Source organism: Mytilus trossulus, chromosome 2 (assembly GCF_036588685.1).
Source record: "Mytilus trossulus isolate FHL-02 chromosome 2, PNRI_Mtr1.1.1.hap1, whole genome shotgun sequence".
Classification (NCBI taxonomy): Eukaryota; Metazoa; Mollusca; class Bivalvia; order Mytilida; family Mytilidae; genus Mytilus; species Mytilus trossulus.
In genome coordinates this window covers 17,701,297-17,721,910 of record NC_086374.1, presented here as the reverse complement: position 1 = coordinate 17,721,910, position 20,614 = coordinate 17,701,297, and the positions used below count along the sequence as shown (strand labels likewise).

Below are 20,614 nucleotides of genomic sequence, written 5' to 3'. Positions count from 1 at the left end.
GATCCTTGAATATCTTAATGAACGTTTGGTGAATATAACTCCAAGTCATATCAAACTACAGTGTATTAACTATTATTCATTGGATACCTATTTTGTGGATTACATGGGTACAGAAGAAGATAGAATACTAACATGAACCTACTTTTTACAAGCAACTAAAGCTATATTTAATATAGGCCCGGGTACAGGCCTATAGGTGAACCACAAATTTAAAAGTTCAACAATTTTTTTATAGGCTTGTATGCTTGCAGATTTTGACAAAACCATGAAATGAAATATCCATGAAAATGTAAAATTTACTCAATCCACAAAAAATAATGATTCCACAGCAGTCTAATCTTTACCAAATCTTTCAAACTACAGAATAGAGAATTGACAAAATATAACAAATACAATTTACCGGTAATACAGGTAGACAATTTTCAACCAATGCCTTTCAAATGTTTTCAGATTTGTTTTCAAATGAGATGTTATCTTTAGATATTTATACACCTAAAGCCATAAATAAGGTACCGTAAAAACAGAAATTTTGTATATTTGGTGGAAAGAATGTATCCAGGAAATATATTAAAATCCCCACAAAAATTTAACCAACACACCATTTACTGGAAACCACAAAATTAAATCCCATTGAAATCTTATATAGAGACAAAACCACGAAATTTTAACATGTAAATTAATGTTTCTACAATATATTAATACTTACATCCAATCAACATAATAATTATGGAAAAAATCTTCTCAGAATTAGTATTTGGCGATACATTTCCAAATCCCACACTAGTCAAACTACTGAATGTAAAGTATAATGCTGTCACATATTTAGATTTGATCGTGGGTCCTCCAGTGTCGTTGACATAATATTGATGAGTCTGTTCTGCTAGTTCGTCTAACCAGCCTATTTTCGGACTTTCTAAATGAGGTCGTTCTACATTGCCTATTGCATACCAAATGCATGCTAACCAATGAGCTATTAGAGCAAATATTGCCATAAGTAACATAAGAACTGCTGCACCATACTCAGAGTATCGGTCAAGTTTACGAGCCACTCGCACCAAACGTAACAATCTTGCTGTTTTCAACAGTCCAATTAATGTTGTTGTCTGGAAAACCAAGGAAAGAACATAAAGCATATAACACAATAAATGCAAAATTCATGTGGTTTTATAATTATTCATGATTGATACAGACAACCAATTAATCAAACATACATGACTTTAATGTTAAGGATTACAAAAATAAACTGTGACATCAGAATGGCTGGGATATATAGGTAGTTGATTGAAATCTTTCAGTACAGATCAAAGACTTCAAGTATTAATCAAGTTATATGAATAAATGATAAGGAGCAGCTAATCTCCATTACTAATAGGAGTACATCAGTTTCTTATTAGAGTCTGCTGTTTTACCAATTGTGAACTCCATTTTTAGGCAAGATCTCAGATAATACAAATGTGTACAAAACATTAACATTAATCTCCTTCAAATAATCATAATCTCTATATGGTAATGATTTTTTTAGTAATTATTGAAATTATTAGAAATATTGATAAAATTTTAGTTTATGGGTAAATTCTGAGTATTTATATCTTCACTTCTTTTTTTCCCCCAACTGATAGAGTTAACAAGGAGAGATAATGTACTCATTGAAGTATACACAAAATATTTTGACATTACTTCATTGAAAAGGTTCTTTCTATGTCAGAATTTGGTCAGTGTTTATGATTGTGTTTTCATGTTATATTTTGTTTATTCAGATTTTGGAAAATGTTGATTATAGTTGATTTTAGTGTTGAGACAGCATTAACTAAACACCAATCAACCAATCAATCAAACATAAGGCATGACTTTTGGCAGCTTGTATAGACTCAGCGTAAATAAACTCATCATAGATACCAGGACTAAATTTTGTATATACGCCATACACGCATTTCGTCTACAAAAGACTCATCAGTGACGCTCGAATCCAAAAAAGTTTAAAAGGCCAAAATAAAAATGAAGTTGAAGAGCATTGAGGACCAAAATTCCTAGAAGTTTTGTAAAATACAGCTAAGGCCTAATTAAGACCTGAGTAATGGTATGGATGTTGGTACTTTAAAGGCTGCATCTATATACAAGGTATGACGCGCCAAGGTATTATACTTTGTATATATAAAGCCTTCAATCATTTATACTGTGCCCACCAGATTAGCATCCCCATGTATCACATTCTGTTACTTTTTTTGCAGGCAAGAATAAGATGCCATAGAATGGGAAACAGTATGAACTCCCCTTAACATCAAAAACTTTTAAATATATTTGACCATATCAATAATAGACTCAAAGCAGGGTCATATAAATAAAGATTGATTTATCCCACATTTCAATATTACCAAGCATCCAACTTACCTCATCTGTTTCTGAACCAAATAATAACAAATCAAATGGAATGGCAGCAACAACGTCAATTAAAAACCATCCTTTAAAATAATGTACAGCAATCTTCCCTGGATGGCTCACTACTTCATCATTTTTGTTTACATATGTTGTACGAAAATTTATCAAAATATCCACAATAAACATAATATCCACAATCAAGTCTATTATTGTCAACGGATCAGAATAACGTTCTTGTACTGACTGATCTTTATTTCGCTTCTCTTCACTCAACAGAAAAGCTGCAACGTATGGAGTAAAAATGGCGGTATATATCACAAGTAATAGAATTATCCAGTCCCATACAGCTTTGAATGGGGAATAATGTAAAATTGTACATTTGGGTATTCGTGGAGCTTGAAGTTTGTATTCTGGCAAAACATCTGCACCAAGAGACAAGACCTGAAAAATATCAAAAAATATATTACATACTAGACATTGTTTAAGTTCCAACAACAATATATATCCATAAAACATGGTGTTTACTATTGTGTGTGCAAAAAGCAGCAGCAATGCATAGCATTATACCAAATATTAAATAATTTAAAGAACTGCTGAGTTACAAAAATGAGTGACCATTACATTATTCTAAGGTCAATACAATGCATGTATGTTTTCATCAGGGTGCGCTTTATATTCAGGTGCATTTTATGTGAGCCTTATTTAGGGGTGCGTTTTATTTTCCAGAAAGTAACGTAATTAAAAATTGTACACCCTAAATCAGTGTCTTTCAACCATGAAATTGAGGTCACATTGTTCATTTGACTCACAATGTAATCAATCTGGAGTTTTTCATATACTCATATATAGATTGGTATCAAAATGTATTTCACTTTTATTGAACCTATAAAGCTATGATCCACACTTTAAACAAAAATAGGCCATACAGACACCCAAACGTTATCCAAAAAAGGCCCATACATTAAATAGTTTACCCTCTTCTGCAAAAGGACCAAAGATAGATTAATATATCAATACACACTTTCATACTATTCTTGAATTCATTTTCTGAGATTGAAAACTCCTCAAGATTAACCTTTCAGCTAATGTGTGCTAAATGGAACCTAAAGTACTTATATGGTAATAGATTTAGTTTGTTGGTCAACAGTTTATGAAAGTAATGTCCTACAAACAATAAATATATCAATATAAAATCATATAAACAAATTTCTATAATTAATAATTATTGTTTTCCAGGCACTGTGTTACAATACATCCATTACCGTCCTCTGACAGAAACAACATGATACATTAATGTGAAGCAACGTGTTATTGTTATTGTAATTTGCCATAGAAATATCTGATAAAATAAATATGTCAATGGTCATTTTATAACAATACAAATTGGGTTAGACAGCTGATTCTATTCCTTTACAGTCTTATTTTATCCATTAGTTGGTCCATAATTCTTAAATCGATGCTACATATCACATTTTATAGTCAAAGAGTTAATTGTGCAATGTTTATTTCATTCTTATAAGTCATAAACAGAACTTGCATATTCCATATATTTCTCAATGTCATGATTATTTTATATCCAACACTGGATCATCAAACAACATAAAAGTCTCAATGGCTGAGTCCTCCATGTAATTGATCTACAGTGATCATAAGCCTTCTAACTCTAAGGCCCTGATCATAGTAAGGTGTGTTTGACTCCAATCTTAATTGATTAGGATTGCAAGATCAGTGGTTCTCTTACAGGTACTCTAACTTTCATAGACCAATTCAGATAGGCCCAACAACTTCTGATGGTTATCAAAACAAATTATTTTAAACAACTGCAAAACTAAAAGGAGCCTAAAAACTAATGATTATGGGGACTCCCTGAACTATGAAAAGAGTTCAAGGTCAAATAAATTCTGAAACACACATGCACAGCTTTAAAAAGTTCTATAAGACAAATTTTAAGAAACTTCTTTCAGAAAGATATCAATATTTAATATCAGCAGTTTAGTCATTTGAATTTGCATTCAGTAACATGGATCATTCTTAGATATAGTACTGTTTATTATCATTTCAAAAGATAGTTGAGTTCTTTCCTGTACCTGCAAGATAAGTTGGAATCATTGCTTTATCTGCATGTTCTTTGTCGTTTAGAGAATTGGGAGTTGACTGCAGATCTTTAAAGTCTAATAGAAAAGAGGTGAATACTGTCTAGCAGACAAGTTAACCTTACAAAATTTCAAAAAGTCAAATATAGCTGACGAAATACTCAAACTGACTCACCTATGAAAAGACTTTTTATTGCTTTCAATAACTATATCATACTATATCTCCTTTTCTTACACTAAACCTCTAAAATTGAGCATTAACAAATGAACCATGAAATAAGTCAGATGATATCTGCCATACAGACAATTTTTTGTACACCTTTCAGTCATTCCTTACACAAAACAAAGTTGACCTTTTACATACAGTGAATATCTGAAATTATGACCAAACTATGGCATCTTAGCAGTGAACAATGAACAATGAACATAATGTCATGGTCAGTTGATACCTGCAAGACAGACATGGAGACTTCAAAATCATTCCATATGATACACATGATACAAAATGACCTATTGCTTATAATATCTGAGATACATCATTCATATATGCTATCAAACTCTAAATGGCAGTTTTTTAAATGATCTTTGCAAAACCTATCCTATTGTAAATTTGAACTTATTAAAACATAAAAAAATATTCTGCATTTACAGTACCTGATTTTTGGGGCTATTTAACCAATACATTTTCAAATAGTAGGTGAAGAGTTCAATCAGTGCTTCAAAATGGGGTTTTGTCTCATCATGAAATCAATGAAAAGTTAAGTTAAATAATCTAGAAAATGTTTTGACTTTGCATGTATGATTGATAAATATAGCTTTGTACGCTAAAGTGCACTGCCATGGCCTTGTTTCTGAGTAGTAGGAATATGCAGACTTTGCATGTATGATTGATAAATATAGCTTTGTACGCTAAAGTGCACTGCCATGGCCTTGTTTCTGAGTAGTAGGAATATGCAGACTTTGCATGTATGATTGATAAATATAGCTTTGTACGCTAAAGTGCACTGCCATGGCCTTGTTTCTGAGTAGTAGGAATATGCAGACTTTGCATGTATGATTGATAAATATAGCTTTGTACGCTAAAGTGCACTGCCATGGCCTTGTTTCTGAGTAGTAGGAATATGCAGACTTTGCATGTATGATTGATAAATATAGCTTTGTACGCTAAAGTGCACTGCCATGGCCTTGTTTCTGAGTAGTAGGAATATGCAGACTTTGCATGTATGATTGATAAATATAGCTTTGTACGCTAAAGTGCACTGCCATGGCCTTGTTTCTGAGTAGTAGGAATATGCAGACTTTGCATGTATGATTGATAAATATAGCTTTGTACGCTAAAGTGCACTGCCATGGCCTTGTTTCTGAGTAGTAGGAATATGCAGACTTTGCATGTATGATTGATAAATATAGCTTTGTACGCTAAAGTGCACTGCCATGGCCTTGTTTCTGAGTAGTAGGAATATGCAGACTTTGCATGTATGATTGATAAATATAGCTTTGTACGCTAAAGTGCACTGCCATGGCCTTGTTTCTGAGTAGTAGGAATATGCAGACTTTGCATGTATGATTAATAAATATAGCTTTGTACGCTAAAGTGCACTGCCATGGCCTTGTTTCTGAGTAGTAGGAATATGCAGACTTTGCATGTATGATTGATAAATATAGCTTTGTACGCTAAAGTGCACTGCCATGGCCTTGTTTCTGAGTAGTAGGAATATGCAGACTTTGCATGTATGATTGATAAATATAGCTTTGTACGCTAAAGTGCACTGCCATGGCCTTGTTTCTGAGTAGTAGGAATATGCAGACTTTGCATGTATGATTGATAAATATAGCTTTGTACGCTAAAGTGCACTGCCATCGGCCTTGTTTCTAAGTAGTAGGAATATGCAGACTTTGCATGTATGATTGATAAATATAGCTTTGTACGCTAAAGTGCACTGCCATGGCCTTGTTTCTGAGTAGTAGGAATATGCAGACTTTGCATGTATGATTGATAAATATAGCTTTGTAAGCTAAAGTGCACTGCCATGGCCTTGTTTCTGAGTAGTAGGAATATGCAGACTTTGCATGTATGATTGATAAATATAGCTTTGTACGCTAAAGTGCACTGCCATCGGCCTTGTTTCTAAGTAGTAGGAATATGCAGACTTTGCATGTATGATTGATAAATATAGCTTTGTACGCTAAAGTGCACTGCCATGGCCTTGTTTCTGAGTAGTAGGAATATGCAGACTTTGCATGTATGATTGATAAATATAGCTTTGTACGCTAAAGTGCACTGCCATGGCCTTGTTTCTGAGTAGTAGGAATATGCAGACTTTGCATGTATGATTGATAAATATAGCTTTGTACGCTAAAGTGCACTGCCATCGGCCTTGTTTCTGAGTAGTAGGAATATGCAGACTTTGCATGTATGATTGATAAATATAGCTTTGTACGCTAAAGTGCACTGCCATGGCCTTGTTTCTGAGTAGTAGGAATATGCAGACTTTGCATGTATGATTGATAAATATAGCTTTGTACGCTAAAGTGCACTGCCATGGCCTTGTTTCTGAGTAGTAGGAATATGCAGACTTTGCATGTATGATTGATGAATATAGCTTTGTGCGCTAAAGTGCACTGCCATGGCCTTGTTTCTGAGTAGTAGGAATATGCAGACTTTGCATGTATGATTGATAAATATAGCTTTGTACGCTAAAGTGCACTGCCATGGCCTTGTTTCTAAGTAGTAGGAATATGCAGACTTTGCATGTATGATTGATAAATATAGCTTTGTACGCTAAAGTGCACTGCCATGGCCTTGTTTCTGAGTAGTAGGAATATGCAGACTTTGCATGTATGATTGATAAATATAGCTTTGTGCGCTAAAGTGCACTGCCATGGCCTTGTTTCTGAGTAGTAGGAATATGCAGACTTTGCATGTATGATTGATAAATATAGCTTTGTATGCTAAAGTGCACTGCCATGGCCTTGTTTCAATATGCTGACTTTCCATGTTTATTTTTCTGTTGTTGTGATATCTTACACTGTATGACTTATAATATTTCTTTGATTGTTCTGCAAATGATTTATTGGGAAATAACGTTTAAAGTTTCTATAAACCCTGCTTATACATGGTTTCTATTTCAGACACATTAAGAAAAACCTTACAATTTTAAATTAATCATCCATATTTGCTACAATGAAATGTCAAGTGCATAAATACACTGTTCATGATTTACAAAGGGAAAAAACTGATTAGCTGCTGACTTTGACAATACCTTGCACATACAGCTATTAATCAATGATAAAAGACAAACAAATATGATGCTATTGACTTTTATATTACATATATATCTTCCAAGAAATAGCAAACAATTATGTCATAAATACTATCTATAATACTTTTAATCTGAAGTTACTTGACATTATAACCATATAAATGCAGTTTGGTCCCTGCTATCATATAATTCATATTCCAATTTATTACAATTTTTCGTATCAAACAAAAATTGTAATCAAAAATAAGATGTCAATAATTCTTTGTTGAACAATCCCCCCCCCCCCCCCCCCCCCCCCCACTATTGTTTTCATATTTGTAATAATAATATAAGGGAAACAAAGTAAATGTTATGGTTCTTAAGAAATCAGACAATTACTTTCAATTTACACTAACACTATTATAAGCCATGTTGAACAGGTTAACTTGTAGGGAAAAGAACTTATAACCAACGTTTGGTTATGATGGGTTTCTGAGGAAAATACATTTTTAAATCTTAGGCTAACTATAAACAATGACAATCAATGAGTATGAGTAATAGATTAAATAGTCAATGAGGTCATTCAAGCTGAAGATCAAATGATAAAGTAAGAAACAATAATCATTTGCTCATTGAACCATGAATATAAGGTCAACAATAACAGACATTGCTAGACAAATAATTAAGCCAAAAACATAGGGCTCTCTAAACAAGAAATGGATAATAAAGCTCTTCTACTATCTAAAATATGAAGCTTTAAACACAACTGTCATAATTGAAATTTGGTGTTTTATGCCACTTTTAAGCACTACATTTAGGCTATTTTGTAGCGGCCAGTTTTTATTGGTGGAGGAAGGCAGCATACCCGGAGAAAACCACAACCTTTGAAAGGAAAACTAACAATTCTAGTCAATTAAGATTGGGGTAGAGTGTGCCTGCACAAGCAGGATTAAATGACAACCTCATTGTTGACTAGCTTGTATAGTAACTACTCAGACAACTCGGCCAGCGAGGCCCTCTAAGGGTGTCATAACCATCAATAGTTTATAAGCATCCCTTAGATCTCACATTATGTGTCCTATAATTAAGGTATTTGTGAAAAGGTCTTATCCAAGGTTATTTTTCCAAGGGCACAAGAAGTGGACTCCTCTTCAAAACATTGATTGCTACTTTGTCGAAGCAAAAAGTTGAAGTTTCCCATAACATGGGCATAACTCCAATAAAAACTAATCTCATCATTGTGAATAAAACCATACTATTTTAAAATGTTATCAAATTATCTCCAGAAATATTTAAAGGTCAAGAACACTTACAAAAACTTTTTCATATCACTTAAATATATGTTCAAATTTAAACTATTATAAAAATTATTGACAAAGGGAAAGAACTTGTTGAAAAGTGAGTTATAACAGAACAAAATTTGCTCTTGTCAAAAACACCATGTATTCCATTCAAATACAACTTTTTGAGGAAAAATAGAATCTAAATAATTTCCAACTTAAACATTTATATATAAAAAAAATAACCCAAAGAGACCCAAAATACAAAATTTGTCAGTTCTCAAAAAATTAGTCCATTAATCATAATTTTTGAGTTATTGAAGCCTAACCATGACAACTCACCTCAGTAATGGCTGATCGGCGACGGCCATATCTCTTGGTTCTCACGGCAGTTTTTGCCAGTTTGTGATCTTGCTTATAAAATCCACTTCCTAAATAATCCAACATTGGTGTAACTTGGTAATTGTCAAAACTAACATTTACCATGGAAACAGTTTTTAATTGCCAACAATCTTAATTTTATTTCATTGCCTGAAAGGAACTTCCTTTAGAACATCATTTTCTATAATTCCATGCTAAGTAGAATTAAATGCTTTAAATTTGAAATTTTCAATAACATTTCTGTTAAAATATCAAGGCATACATCCCAATAAATGAACTAATATAGGCTGAACATTTATAATAAACCACACTAAACCATCAAAAACAGAAGCTGAAAAACTGCAATTTTATAATTGGTCTCAAGAGTTTAATGAAAGGACAGATTATTGAATTTTCAATCATCAGTCCCTTAGTCTTAGTAACATTTAAGTTACATGATATTGTTTGATTTTAAGACTGCCTTACAGGAAATTAGAATATACTGATTGAATGTTGGAAGTTACTCCTGTAACTCTACCGGTATAACAATTAATTCCAGAGCCACCTGTAGCTATACCTGGATTACAATTAATTATAGTCACATGATTCTCATCTTCATTCTAGGACACTTTCCACTTAAAAATTTCAACAGCAATGCACAAATTATGTTTTTTTTAATTATTTGCACGGAAGAAAAAATAGGAGAAAATCGAACGTTAAATTACAACAAATTTAACATAAAATTGTTATTCATTAATCCTCACTATATGAAGAACTCCATTTTTGCAACTTCCATTCTTTTTTTTATTCCTAATTTCATGGAACAGAGAAGACTTTTAAACAATTAAATCTTTCAAGACAACTCCTTCTTTTGTAGTTTTGATGATCTATAAATATGAAATGATGTCATAATAACAGTATATCCAATTAGTCCAATAATATTGATGTTTCTCATCACAAATAAAAACTATAATTTATAAAATTGCTCCTCCTGCCTATCATCATACAGCTGTTTATATAATCATATATTGCAGAGTTCGATTCGTAATTAATTAGAAATTCTTATCACTTTAAGACTGTCAAATTAGGAGATGAAGTACTAATAATAGAATAATCTTGGCATCAGAATATAAAATAGTATTCTGCCTTTACGTTCACGATTAACCTCTCCTTTTGTTAAAGAATATTATCAAACATAGATGAGACATTGATCAAGTCCGGATCTGTTAGAACAGTTGTCAATCGAATCGTGGATCAGTTAATCTCCGACTAATACCCAGGTGTATCAGTCTCTGTCTAAGATCATACTCCAATATACAAAGCATGAAATCGTATTGTCATAAAACCACTCAGTTTAAATTCAATAATTACTTGAAATTGATCTAATGGATTTTCTTTTCTCTGTTTTTGTTATTACTTCAAATTGGTAAAAATTTACAAATTGAGGATAAATTTGAAAAGCAAAATTTACAGCAACCATACAAAACTGCAACAAACCACTGAGGAAATTTATAACCATTAGAACATGGTCATATTATTTTCAAACCAAGAGCAAAAGTCCTAAAAAGGCCAAGCAAATGATATCAGGTAAAATAAAGGTAAAACCAATGTTCACATCAGTAGCCTACACATTTCCTAAATAATTTACTGTAATTCTTCGAAGGAGTATTTTCATCAGATATTATCTAGTTTTTAACACTAAATTTGATCTATAATTCACTGAGTAGGGGTATAAAATACATTATCTAAACATGGAGTTCAATAAGGCAAACATTAATCTAAATGAACTAATAATAAACACAATCATATATGCTTTGAAAAATAGTTATTTGGAACTTATTCCAATAACTTTCCTCCTTTTCATTTTATCAATATTATAATAACTCAAGCTGTGAATATCTAATCAAATTCACCATATACTAATTGGGAGTTCAGAAATTAAATTGTTCAATACAAATTCAAAAATTGACTTCGATTTCTTATGAAGGTTAATGTCTGTTTTATTAATCGCACATATCTGATTTGAAACTTTTCCAATCATAATAAGATAGCTACACACAGATTTTCACATAACATATACATAAAGGAGATGTGGTATGACTGAAAATGGGACAATTATCTACCAAAAACTAAAGGATTAGGATGCAAACATCAATAGGTCACTGTACATCCTCAACAATGAGCAAAAAAACCTACTGTATAGAAATCAGTATTACTTTTTTTACTACACCAAAATAAACAAAATAAAATAATAAAAGAACTTTGTTCAAATGCCCCCCTGCTAATTCACAAACTATATATTTCCATGGGAAATAACTCCAATGGAGTTCTTTTAATCTTTTATAAATATTCTAAAGAAATATATCAATACAATTTTCCATTGATTTCTATTTCCAATGGTCATAACTCTTGCAATTTTTTTGCTAAGCATGCATAGATTATCAAGTTCACTCAAGACCTTCCTTTGATATAAATTTCATAAGAATCAGACAAGAAATGTAGGTATGAGAGAGGTTACAATGCAATTTTCAATATAAATTATATCTTATCAACACATACTGGTATTTCCTGCAAAGGTAGATGATCAGAATTGATTTTTGGGACTTTTGAGAGGGCTTACTAGACAGAAACAGATGGACACACAATTTGAATCCCTGGATTTCTATACCCCCTGTACAATGAACATCATGGAATGCAGTTGGGGGACAATTGGAAGGATATCAATTGATTCTAACTTTTTGATGATTTAGGTTAATCTATTGCCTTTCACAATTAAAATAATGTTTAGTCTTATCCTTAAAGATCAAGTGTATTGTTTTAAAATGAACAAAATCCTACTTTTATTTAATAATCTTAACCTTCTCCAGAAACAAACCTATAACAATTAGCTCTATCCTCTGACAAACTATCTAGTTTGAAATGTAGCATCCCATTAATAAAAATGTGACCATAATATATCGTAAAATGTAAAAATAGTATACAAGGGTTTGTGGTTTTTTTTCAAGTTCTGTATTTGATTGCTACATTTGAGCCCAATATCAATTGGAATAATACACATGACTGATACATAGGGTTTTTTTCTGGTTAGTTCTGCCTTTTGATAATGCAAACTATATTTTCACAGATTTTGTGTTGCATTCATGATCTGATAGAAATAGTTGATCACTGTTACTTATTATTTCCTCATAATTTATCTCAATATACTGTGTAAAGGATGTGCAAAGAGTTTTCTAATATATCTGGGGACCAAAAAAATATTCTGCTACATGTAAAATATACTGTGGATTCGCTTATTTTCCTGGGTTTCAATTTTCCTGGATTGTTGAAAACTTGCATGTTAGCTGATATTTAATTTCGTGGTTTGCCAATCTCTGTTTACAAAGCCATAATGGGTTGAACATTTGAAATCCTAATTCACCCACGAAAATTTGTATCCAACCAATAATAATGAATCCTCAGTATTGTACTTTTGAAAATGAATATTTCATACTGGTTGTAAACTTGTAAGACTATATGTATTTATTTCATTCTGTGTCATTAGATTGCTGTCTCATTAAAATATACCCCAAATCTCCTTTCATTCATATTAGAGTTGACAGCATATAAATATAAAGTACAAATTAATATTCTGTCATGGTATTCAGCTTCATTGAGAGCTATAATGAATTGACAGTTATGACTGATACAGTCATTGTTGTAGTCAATTAAATGGTAATGATGAGTATGGAATCAATAGTGGCATCAATGATGACCATCTTAACTCATTAATATTAATGAGTACTAGCTTCTAAAAAAGCTTCCTCAAGTAAGCTTAAAATAAAAAAAAACACAAAAAAAATCCCTGAAAATACCTGAGAATGAAGTTTCCTCTCTTATTCCAGAAAGTGCATTATCTTCATGAGTAGTCAAGTTCATTAAATTGATTGATTGATTGTTGGTGTTTTAACACCACTTTTAAGCGCCACATTTAAGATATTTTGGGGCAGTCAGTTTTTATGGGTGGAGGAAGCTGGCTTCCCAAGAAAAAACTCCTTCGTAAGTAAAACTGAAAATCCTAGTTAATTAAGTTTGAAATCAAGTGCACCTGCACATGGTCAAGGTTGTTAAAAACTCCCCACATATTTTCTTCTCTCCACCCCTTCCTATTGGAAAAAGTAACTCATGTCATCTGGTATATAGAGGGAGCAGATGCCAAGGGGTTGATTGAATTCCATAAAGAAATGAAAATCTGACCAAACCATTGCCAAAAAGAAAAAGGATGAAAAAATAAACAAGTCCACAAAACAAAAGATTCAGTGACACAAATCCCACTAAAACCAGGAGTGATCTTAGGTGATATCTTCAAGGCACTGATATATTGAAAATTAGACCAGAAATAAACCAGATTTAATTTTATATGACATATATATTGAATTAACATTACTATGAATATTTATGAACTATCACTGTGTTTGGGTAAAGTTATTTCACTAGTTTCATGTATTTTTCTCCCACAACACAACATAGAAGTATGTATTCTATGAGATATCTCTGAAATAGAGCAATGCCTTTTAAATTATTCAAGATGATCTTGTATATCAGTCACCCACTTTTTCAAATATACAAGAGCTCAGACAATTACAATATTTTATATTTGTCTTATTTAACATCTTAACAGTCTTCCACATTTTCTATAAATTTAGGTTTAACCTCTTGGACAGCCAAAGAATTTAATTAAGTCTAGAAATCCATTCCATGTCAAAGATCGACTGAAATCTTAATCAATCTTCCAAAGAGCATCAAAATGATCATACAATTGTTGTTCCTACGACACAATCATATCAAGCACTGCCAAATAGTACAAACTAATTGAAGTCGACAAATAACCTCTATTGCACTGATGAAGATTTGGTAATCAGATGTATCACTGTGTACATTCTGGTATTTAGTTGGATCTTATTGCGATAGATTATTGTATCGATAAATCAAACTACTTAAGTTGGATGTTACTTGAAGTTTGTCATTGTGGCAGCATAAAACAAGAATGTGTCCATAGTACATAGATGCCCTACTCACAACATCATTTTCTATGTTCATTTGACCGTGAAATTAGAATCAAAACTCTAAAGCAGGATAGGCAGACTTAATGGTAAATGCTCAAAGGAACAATAAAACAAACTAACAAACAGACACAAAGACCAAAAAACATAACGCCCCTATAAAGTTGGGGATAACAAGAAACCATGCTTGATAACTTTTGTGCATAAATGAACACAATTTCAAATTGCAAGATTCAGAGCACACCCACTAAAAATTGGTCTTACATTACCTAGTAAATCGCGGTAGTTTACAATACTGTGAATTCACCAATTTTCATGGATTGAGGAAAACTTGCTTGTACGTGGATATTTCCTGGTTTTGCCAAAATCTGCATATTACCTTATTTAAAATTTATTTTTTGTTGAACACTTAATTTTGTGGTTCACATGTACCCATGAAATTCACATTAGTTACCATCGAATAATAATGAATCCACAGTACTATTAAATAGATTGTTAATTGAAAGGTAACATAAATGGACAATAATTATCTTACACTAATGACATCAGTTCTGTACCAAAAGACAGTCTATTATGGTGTAGACGGTGTGGGTATTTATACCCATACACACTCTACAATTCCGATTGGTACAGTTTAGAGTGCGGATCTATAACTTTTCATAAACAGGGACTGGCTGACTGACCTAAGAGGGGGCCTGCTCCAGTCATGCTTCAGTGATTCCCTATATAATCAACCAAATTTTTCCCACTAAAGGGGTGCCCACTTCTAAAACTTTGCATCAAACAAATGAATGCAAGGGAACTTAATTATTACAGTACCAAATTTGCTGCACCAGGCATCAATTTCAACAATTAATGTTACTTCATTGTTGCTCATCACTAAAAATTCAAAATCTAAAATAAACTTTCAAGTGGTGATAAAATTAAAAAATTCAAGAATGTGTTCATAGTACATGGATGCTCCACTCACACTATCATTTTCTATGTTTAGCAGACTAAAATTCAGGGCAAAACTCTAATTTGGCATTAAAATTAGAAACATCTTGAAGAGGGGGTATAATTTCTAAATGGAAACTGTCATGCGTGAACAATAACAGATATGTAACCTAAACAAAGAGAATAAATACCAAAGTTACTCTTATATATATTTTTTGTTTATTGGTATTGCCTGCAGTATTTTATTGAACAAAATTGTAAACATTTAACTGATCTTTCTCAGATTTATAAGGTAAAGCCAATACATTCTTCCCTTAAGAACTGACAGTAGAAAACAAAGCTATAAATTGAGCGGTGATTACACTTTCTACCATCTTTGGTTCATGCCAGTGTCAGCTTATTGTTTTATCTAAGAGTGAGAAATACCCTATAGGGAATATAGAAGATAATAAACCTTCACAATATCTGACAAGTATATCCAAATCAATTCACTAAAACTAAGTTAAGTATTGTCAATAAAAGGATGCTTATATGTTCACCATTACTTTCTTATACACTTATCACTTTCAATTTACATACAAGTACAAAAAAATTGGGATTTTTTGGCAACTTTCTGATGATAATTTTCTTAAATGAGCAAGGTAAAAGTGGTTGGAATTTTGATGAATAGAGGATACATTCAGTCTCATCTATGAAGATTCATAATACAATCTTTAAATCTCTGAGGTCTAGTTGCCTACAAAACAATCAATGTTTGCTAGAAGAATTGAAAACAATAAACTATAACAGTTTATATCCACAGTAAAGTGATAATATAGGTGCAGTATTCTTGTGAGACAAGTCATTGAATATAAAATCTTTACAACTAAAGTGTCATTTTAGTCCAACTTAATTTACTCTAAAACTTAATAAAAAGAATAAAAAGAATCTAATCATAAATATACACATTTAATCAGATTCAATTCTCAGAATTCCCACTATTGGGAAATAACATTTTATAGGAATAACAATTCATCCCAAGCTTTTATCAAATATTCATGCATTTATAATTACAAATAATAACTTGATGATGATATTAATTCCCATCTCGTTTAAAACCTTTGAAAGGGATAGTGTTAAATTCTAGACAGGAGTAAATTTTATTTATAGTTGGTAATGTTTACAATTTCTATATGTAGGAGTAGGGAAAGAATGATAAAACATTTCATTTAATATAATTATACAAATTTCTTATGTTTTGGTGAGTAGGAGGACTTAAGTTATGGAAGAAAGTCATTGAACAAATGAGAAGATAGAACTTTAAATATCTTTTTTAACAAATGCATCTTGCATAAAGTTTCTCTACCAATTTACATTTAATAAATAATATCAATGCTGAATGCAATGGAAAATCTGCAACGCAGAGCAGAACATCGTATACATTTTGGTTCTACTCATTACTCTTAACAATATTATTGCCACTTCTAAACACAACCTGTTTAAATTTTCACTCCTTTATTCCATTTTCAATAATAAACTGATGATTTATTAAGCATCATGGATGATGATTAAGATCAAGTTTAATTTCAAACTGGGTTCAGACTCCATATATAATTAATTTACATTGGTAATATCAAATAGATAGGTTTGGCTTGGTGATCTCTCCGTTAACAAATGTCTGGCCACTTGTACTCTTTGGATTATTTTAAAGGCCAATGAGCGCTGAAACTGATGTCAAGGTAAATTGAAAACCTATTTGGATGTTTTTACACTAGTCATATTTGGTGCCCTTTATAGCTTGCTGTCTGGTAGGAACCAAGGCTTCGTGATGAAGAGCGTACTTTGACCTTTTATGGTTTACTTTTATAAATTGTGACTTGGATGGAGAGTTGTCTCATTGGCACTCATACCACATCTTCTTATATCTATGTACATGCAACAAATTTAGAGACAGAATACTTCTAAGTTTAACCTTTCATGTGTAATGACCTAAATATGGTGGGAATGAGGTACTGTGCACAATGATTATTTGGATAATAATATCTCAAAACATTTTATTTGAGAAATAGCAAGATTTTCAGACAAACTTTACTTTAACAGTAGCAAACAAGAATGTATCCATAGAACACAGATGCCCCACACGCATTAATATTCTACATGTTCAGTGGACCGTGAAATTGGGGTCAATACTTTAACTTGGCATTTAAATTAAACAGATCATATCATAGGGAACATGTGTACTAAGTTTCAAATTGATTGGACTTCAACTTCATCAAAAACTGCTTTCACCAAAAACTTTAACCTGAAGCGGAATGAACAGACACATATGTGCATGGACGAAGGGAGGCACAGACCAGAAAAGATAATGCCTCTCTACTATTGTAGGTGGGGTATAAAATAGGGGATTGAAGCTTAACATTAAAGGCCAGTACACAATCCCAGAATATAACATTATGAATACAGTGTTGGTTCACATGAAACTACTATTTAATTATACATAAGAATTAAGGATAAAAGAAATTACCAAAAATTTTGAACAGCACAACAGACAAGACATACACTCAACAGACAACATCAACAACCAACAAACAACTGACAACATAAACCAAAAACAGGCAACAAAAAACTGACTAGCACAGAAGACAACCCAAACCATCAACAAACAGCTGATTAGCACAATAGACAACATACACCACCAACAGACAACTAATTAGTACAACAGACAACAAAAACCACCAACAAACAGCTGATTAGCACAATAGACAACATACACCACCAACAGACAACTGATTAGAACAACAGACACCAAAAAACCACCAGCAAACAACTGATTAGAACAATAGACAACGAAAACCACCAACAAACAGCTGATTAGAACAACAGACAACATAAACCACCAACAAACAACATAAACCCACAACATACAGCTGATTAGCACAACAGACAATGCAAACCACTAAACACAGCTAATTAGCACAACAGACAACATAAACCACCAAAAAACAGCTGATTAGCAAACAGAAAACTTAAACCACCAACAAACAACAGACAACATAAACAACAAACAGCTGATTAGAAAAACAAACAACATAAACCACCATGAGACAACTGACAAGCACAACAGACAACATGAACCACCAGCAAACAAATGATTAGAACAACAAACAACTTAAACCACCAACAGACAACTGATTAGAACAACAGACAACTGATTAGAACAACAGACAACTGATTAGAACAACAGACAACGCAAACCACCAACAAACAGCTGATTAGAACAACAGACAACATAAACCCTCAACCAACAGCTGATTAGAACATTAGACAACATATACCACCAGCAAACAGCTGATTAGCACAACAGACAACATAAACAGCAAATAACTGATTAGAACAACAGACAACGCAAACCACAAACGAACAGCTGATTAGCACAACAAACAACATTAACCACCAAAAAACAACTGACAAGCACAAAAGACAACTTAAACCACCAACAGACAACTGATTAAAACAACAGACAACTAATTAAAACAACAGACAACTGATTAGAACAACAGACAACAAACAACACAAACAACCAACAAACAAATGACTTTTCTCTAATATAAATGTACAAATAAAGACATACAAAAAACAGATAGTCCAGGTAGCCTGGCTCATGTTAGACCAGGTGTGTCAGCTTGATAGTCTCTATTTGTCTATCTAAACCAGGTGTCATAAAAGTAAACATACTATAAAAGTTCAGTACAGTGAAGTTATCAACAGAATGACCATTTACCTGGACAAGAAAATAAAAGGTGACATATATATTGAAAAGTTGGTTTCAAAATGTGCCATCAATATCAACAGTAAGTGGGAAATGGTGTACTAAAATATTTTGTGACCATGTGTCTAATCAATTTATAAAATGGAATATTAAAATATGTATTAAAAATATATTAATAAAAATGTGTCTAAATGGTTGATAGGTGTGATCTCTTAATAAAAATGTGTCTAAATGGTTGACAGGTGTGATCTCTTACCTTCTTTCTGATCTATGGACAATAAACAGAACAAACTCATCAGTAGTGGTGTATAAATGACTTTTTTCCTTAATTCATGTTTGTCCAACAATCTGAAGGAGTACACTTCTTGTACTACTATACTCATTCTATTTTTGTTTTAATACTGATTATATGTCATGGGTCAAAATCTAGTCTAATACCTCATATAATTCATATATATTCTGGACAGGCAAATATAGTTATAAAATAGAGAGATGTGATATGTAACTGTCATTGAGAAAACTATCTACCAGAGTTAAACAAAAAACATGCATGTATAATGCATGGTCATTGTACAAATTTGAAAATAAACAAAACCTGTTCCATCTAGTCAACTGCCAACTTGTAAGGATATAACATAACAATTCTAACTCAAGTGTAAGGTCATAGTCCAGTCCAATCCAAGCATCCAGTCCAGTCAAGATATTTAACAATTTCCAGAATTTGGTCATTCAAAACAATAACCTAAACTTTAAAAGAAATTCCATATGAGACTGCTGGGAGTGTTGACTATTGATTTTAAAAGCAGACAAAAACAATTTGAAATAAACCAGCTCAGTTTTACGATCACCTGAAATACTTAAAACAAACTGAAAGTATTCCCATAGTAAACTCATGTGTTCCACATTTCTGGGGTTGAAAATGGAAATTTGCAGTCCCATTATCGATAGTGTATAATGTAAGCTTGCTTGTCCCTGAAGATTTCAACAGCTAATGATTTTTAAGAAAAAGCTCTAAAACAATCCAAATCCAAATGGACTACTTACATGGAAGTTTATTGCCACACAGGTGGTTTATCATGTATTGGATTTCTACACATATACATGTACATATGTAATTATCTGAGGATTTCTACACATATGCATGTACATATGTAATTATCTGAGGATTTCTACACATATACATGTACATATGTAATTATCTGAGGATTTCTACACATATACATGTACATATGTAATTATCTGAATATCAAAATCTATATCTATTCTCCTCTCCATTGTAAATTAATTAGTTAACCACTATCTAATAAGAGAAAATGGTTCCTGATCGTTCCTGTAAACCTTGACACATCTTATTGACTACAAGTTTTAATCAGCTGATCTAGACCATCAAATCAAATCTACTATGTCGTCTTCAATCTGGCAAATATCAGGACTTGTCTTAAATTAGATTCTACAGAGTGCCCACTGTCTTCTTCAATCTGGCAAATATCAGGACTTGTCTTAAATTAGATTCTACAGAGTGCCCACTGTCTTCTTCAAT

General features: G+C 32.2%; 2 protein-coding genes across 7 annotated transcripts in view; one reads left to right on the top strand and one right to left on the bottom strand.

Annotated features, from left to right (window-relative positions):
- The window catches only part of LOC134706645 (sepiapterin reductase-like), a 345,856-nt gene that overhangs the window by 208,717 nt on the left and 116,525 nt on the right, over positions 1–20,614 (top strand). The window lies entirely within an intron of this gene.
- The window catches only part of LOC134706638 (potassium voltage-gated channel subfamily H member 6-like), an 88,846-nt gene that overhangs the window by 14,119 nt on the left and 54,113 nt on the right, over positions 1–20,614 (bottom strand). For all 6 annotated transcript variants that reach the window (XM_063565746.1, XM_063565747.1, XM_063565750.1 and 3 more), the window contains 2 exons: positions 2,389–2,817; positions 707–1,103 (listed from right to left, as the gene is read on the bottom strand). In XM_063565746.1, the coding sequence (XP_063421816.1) occupies positions 707–1,103; positions 2,389–2,817 (826 nt within the window). The remainder of the gene's footprint in view (positions 1–706; positions 1,104–2,388; positions 2,818–20,614) is intronic.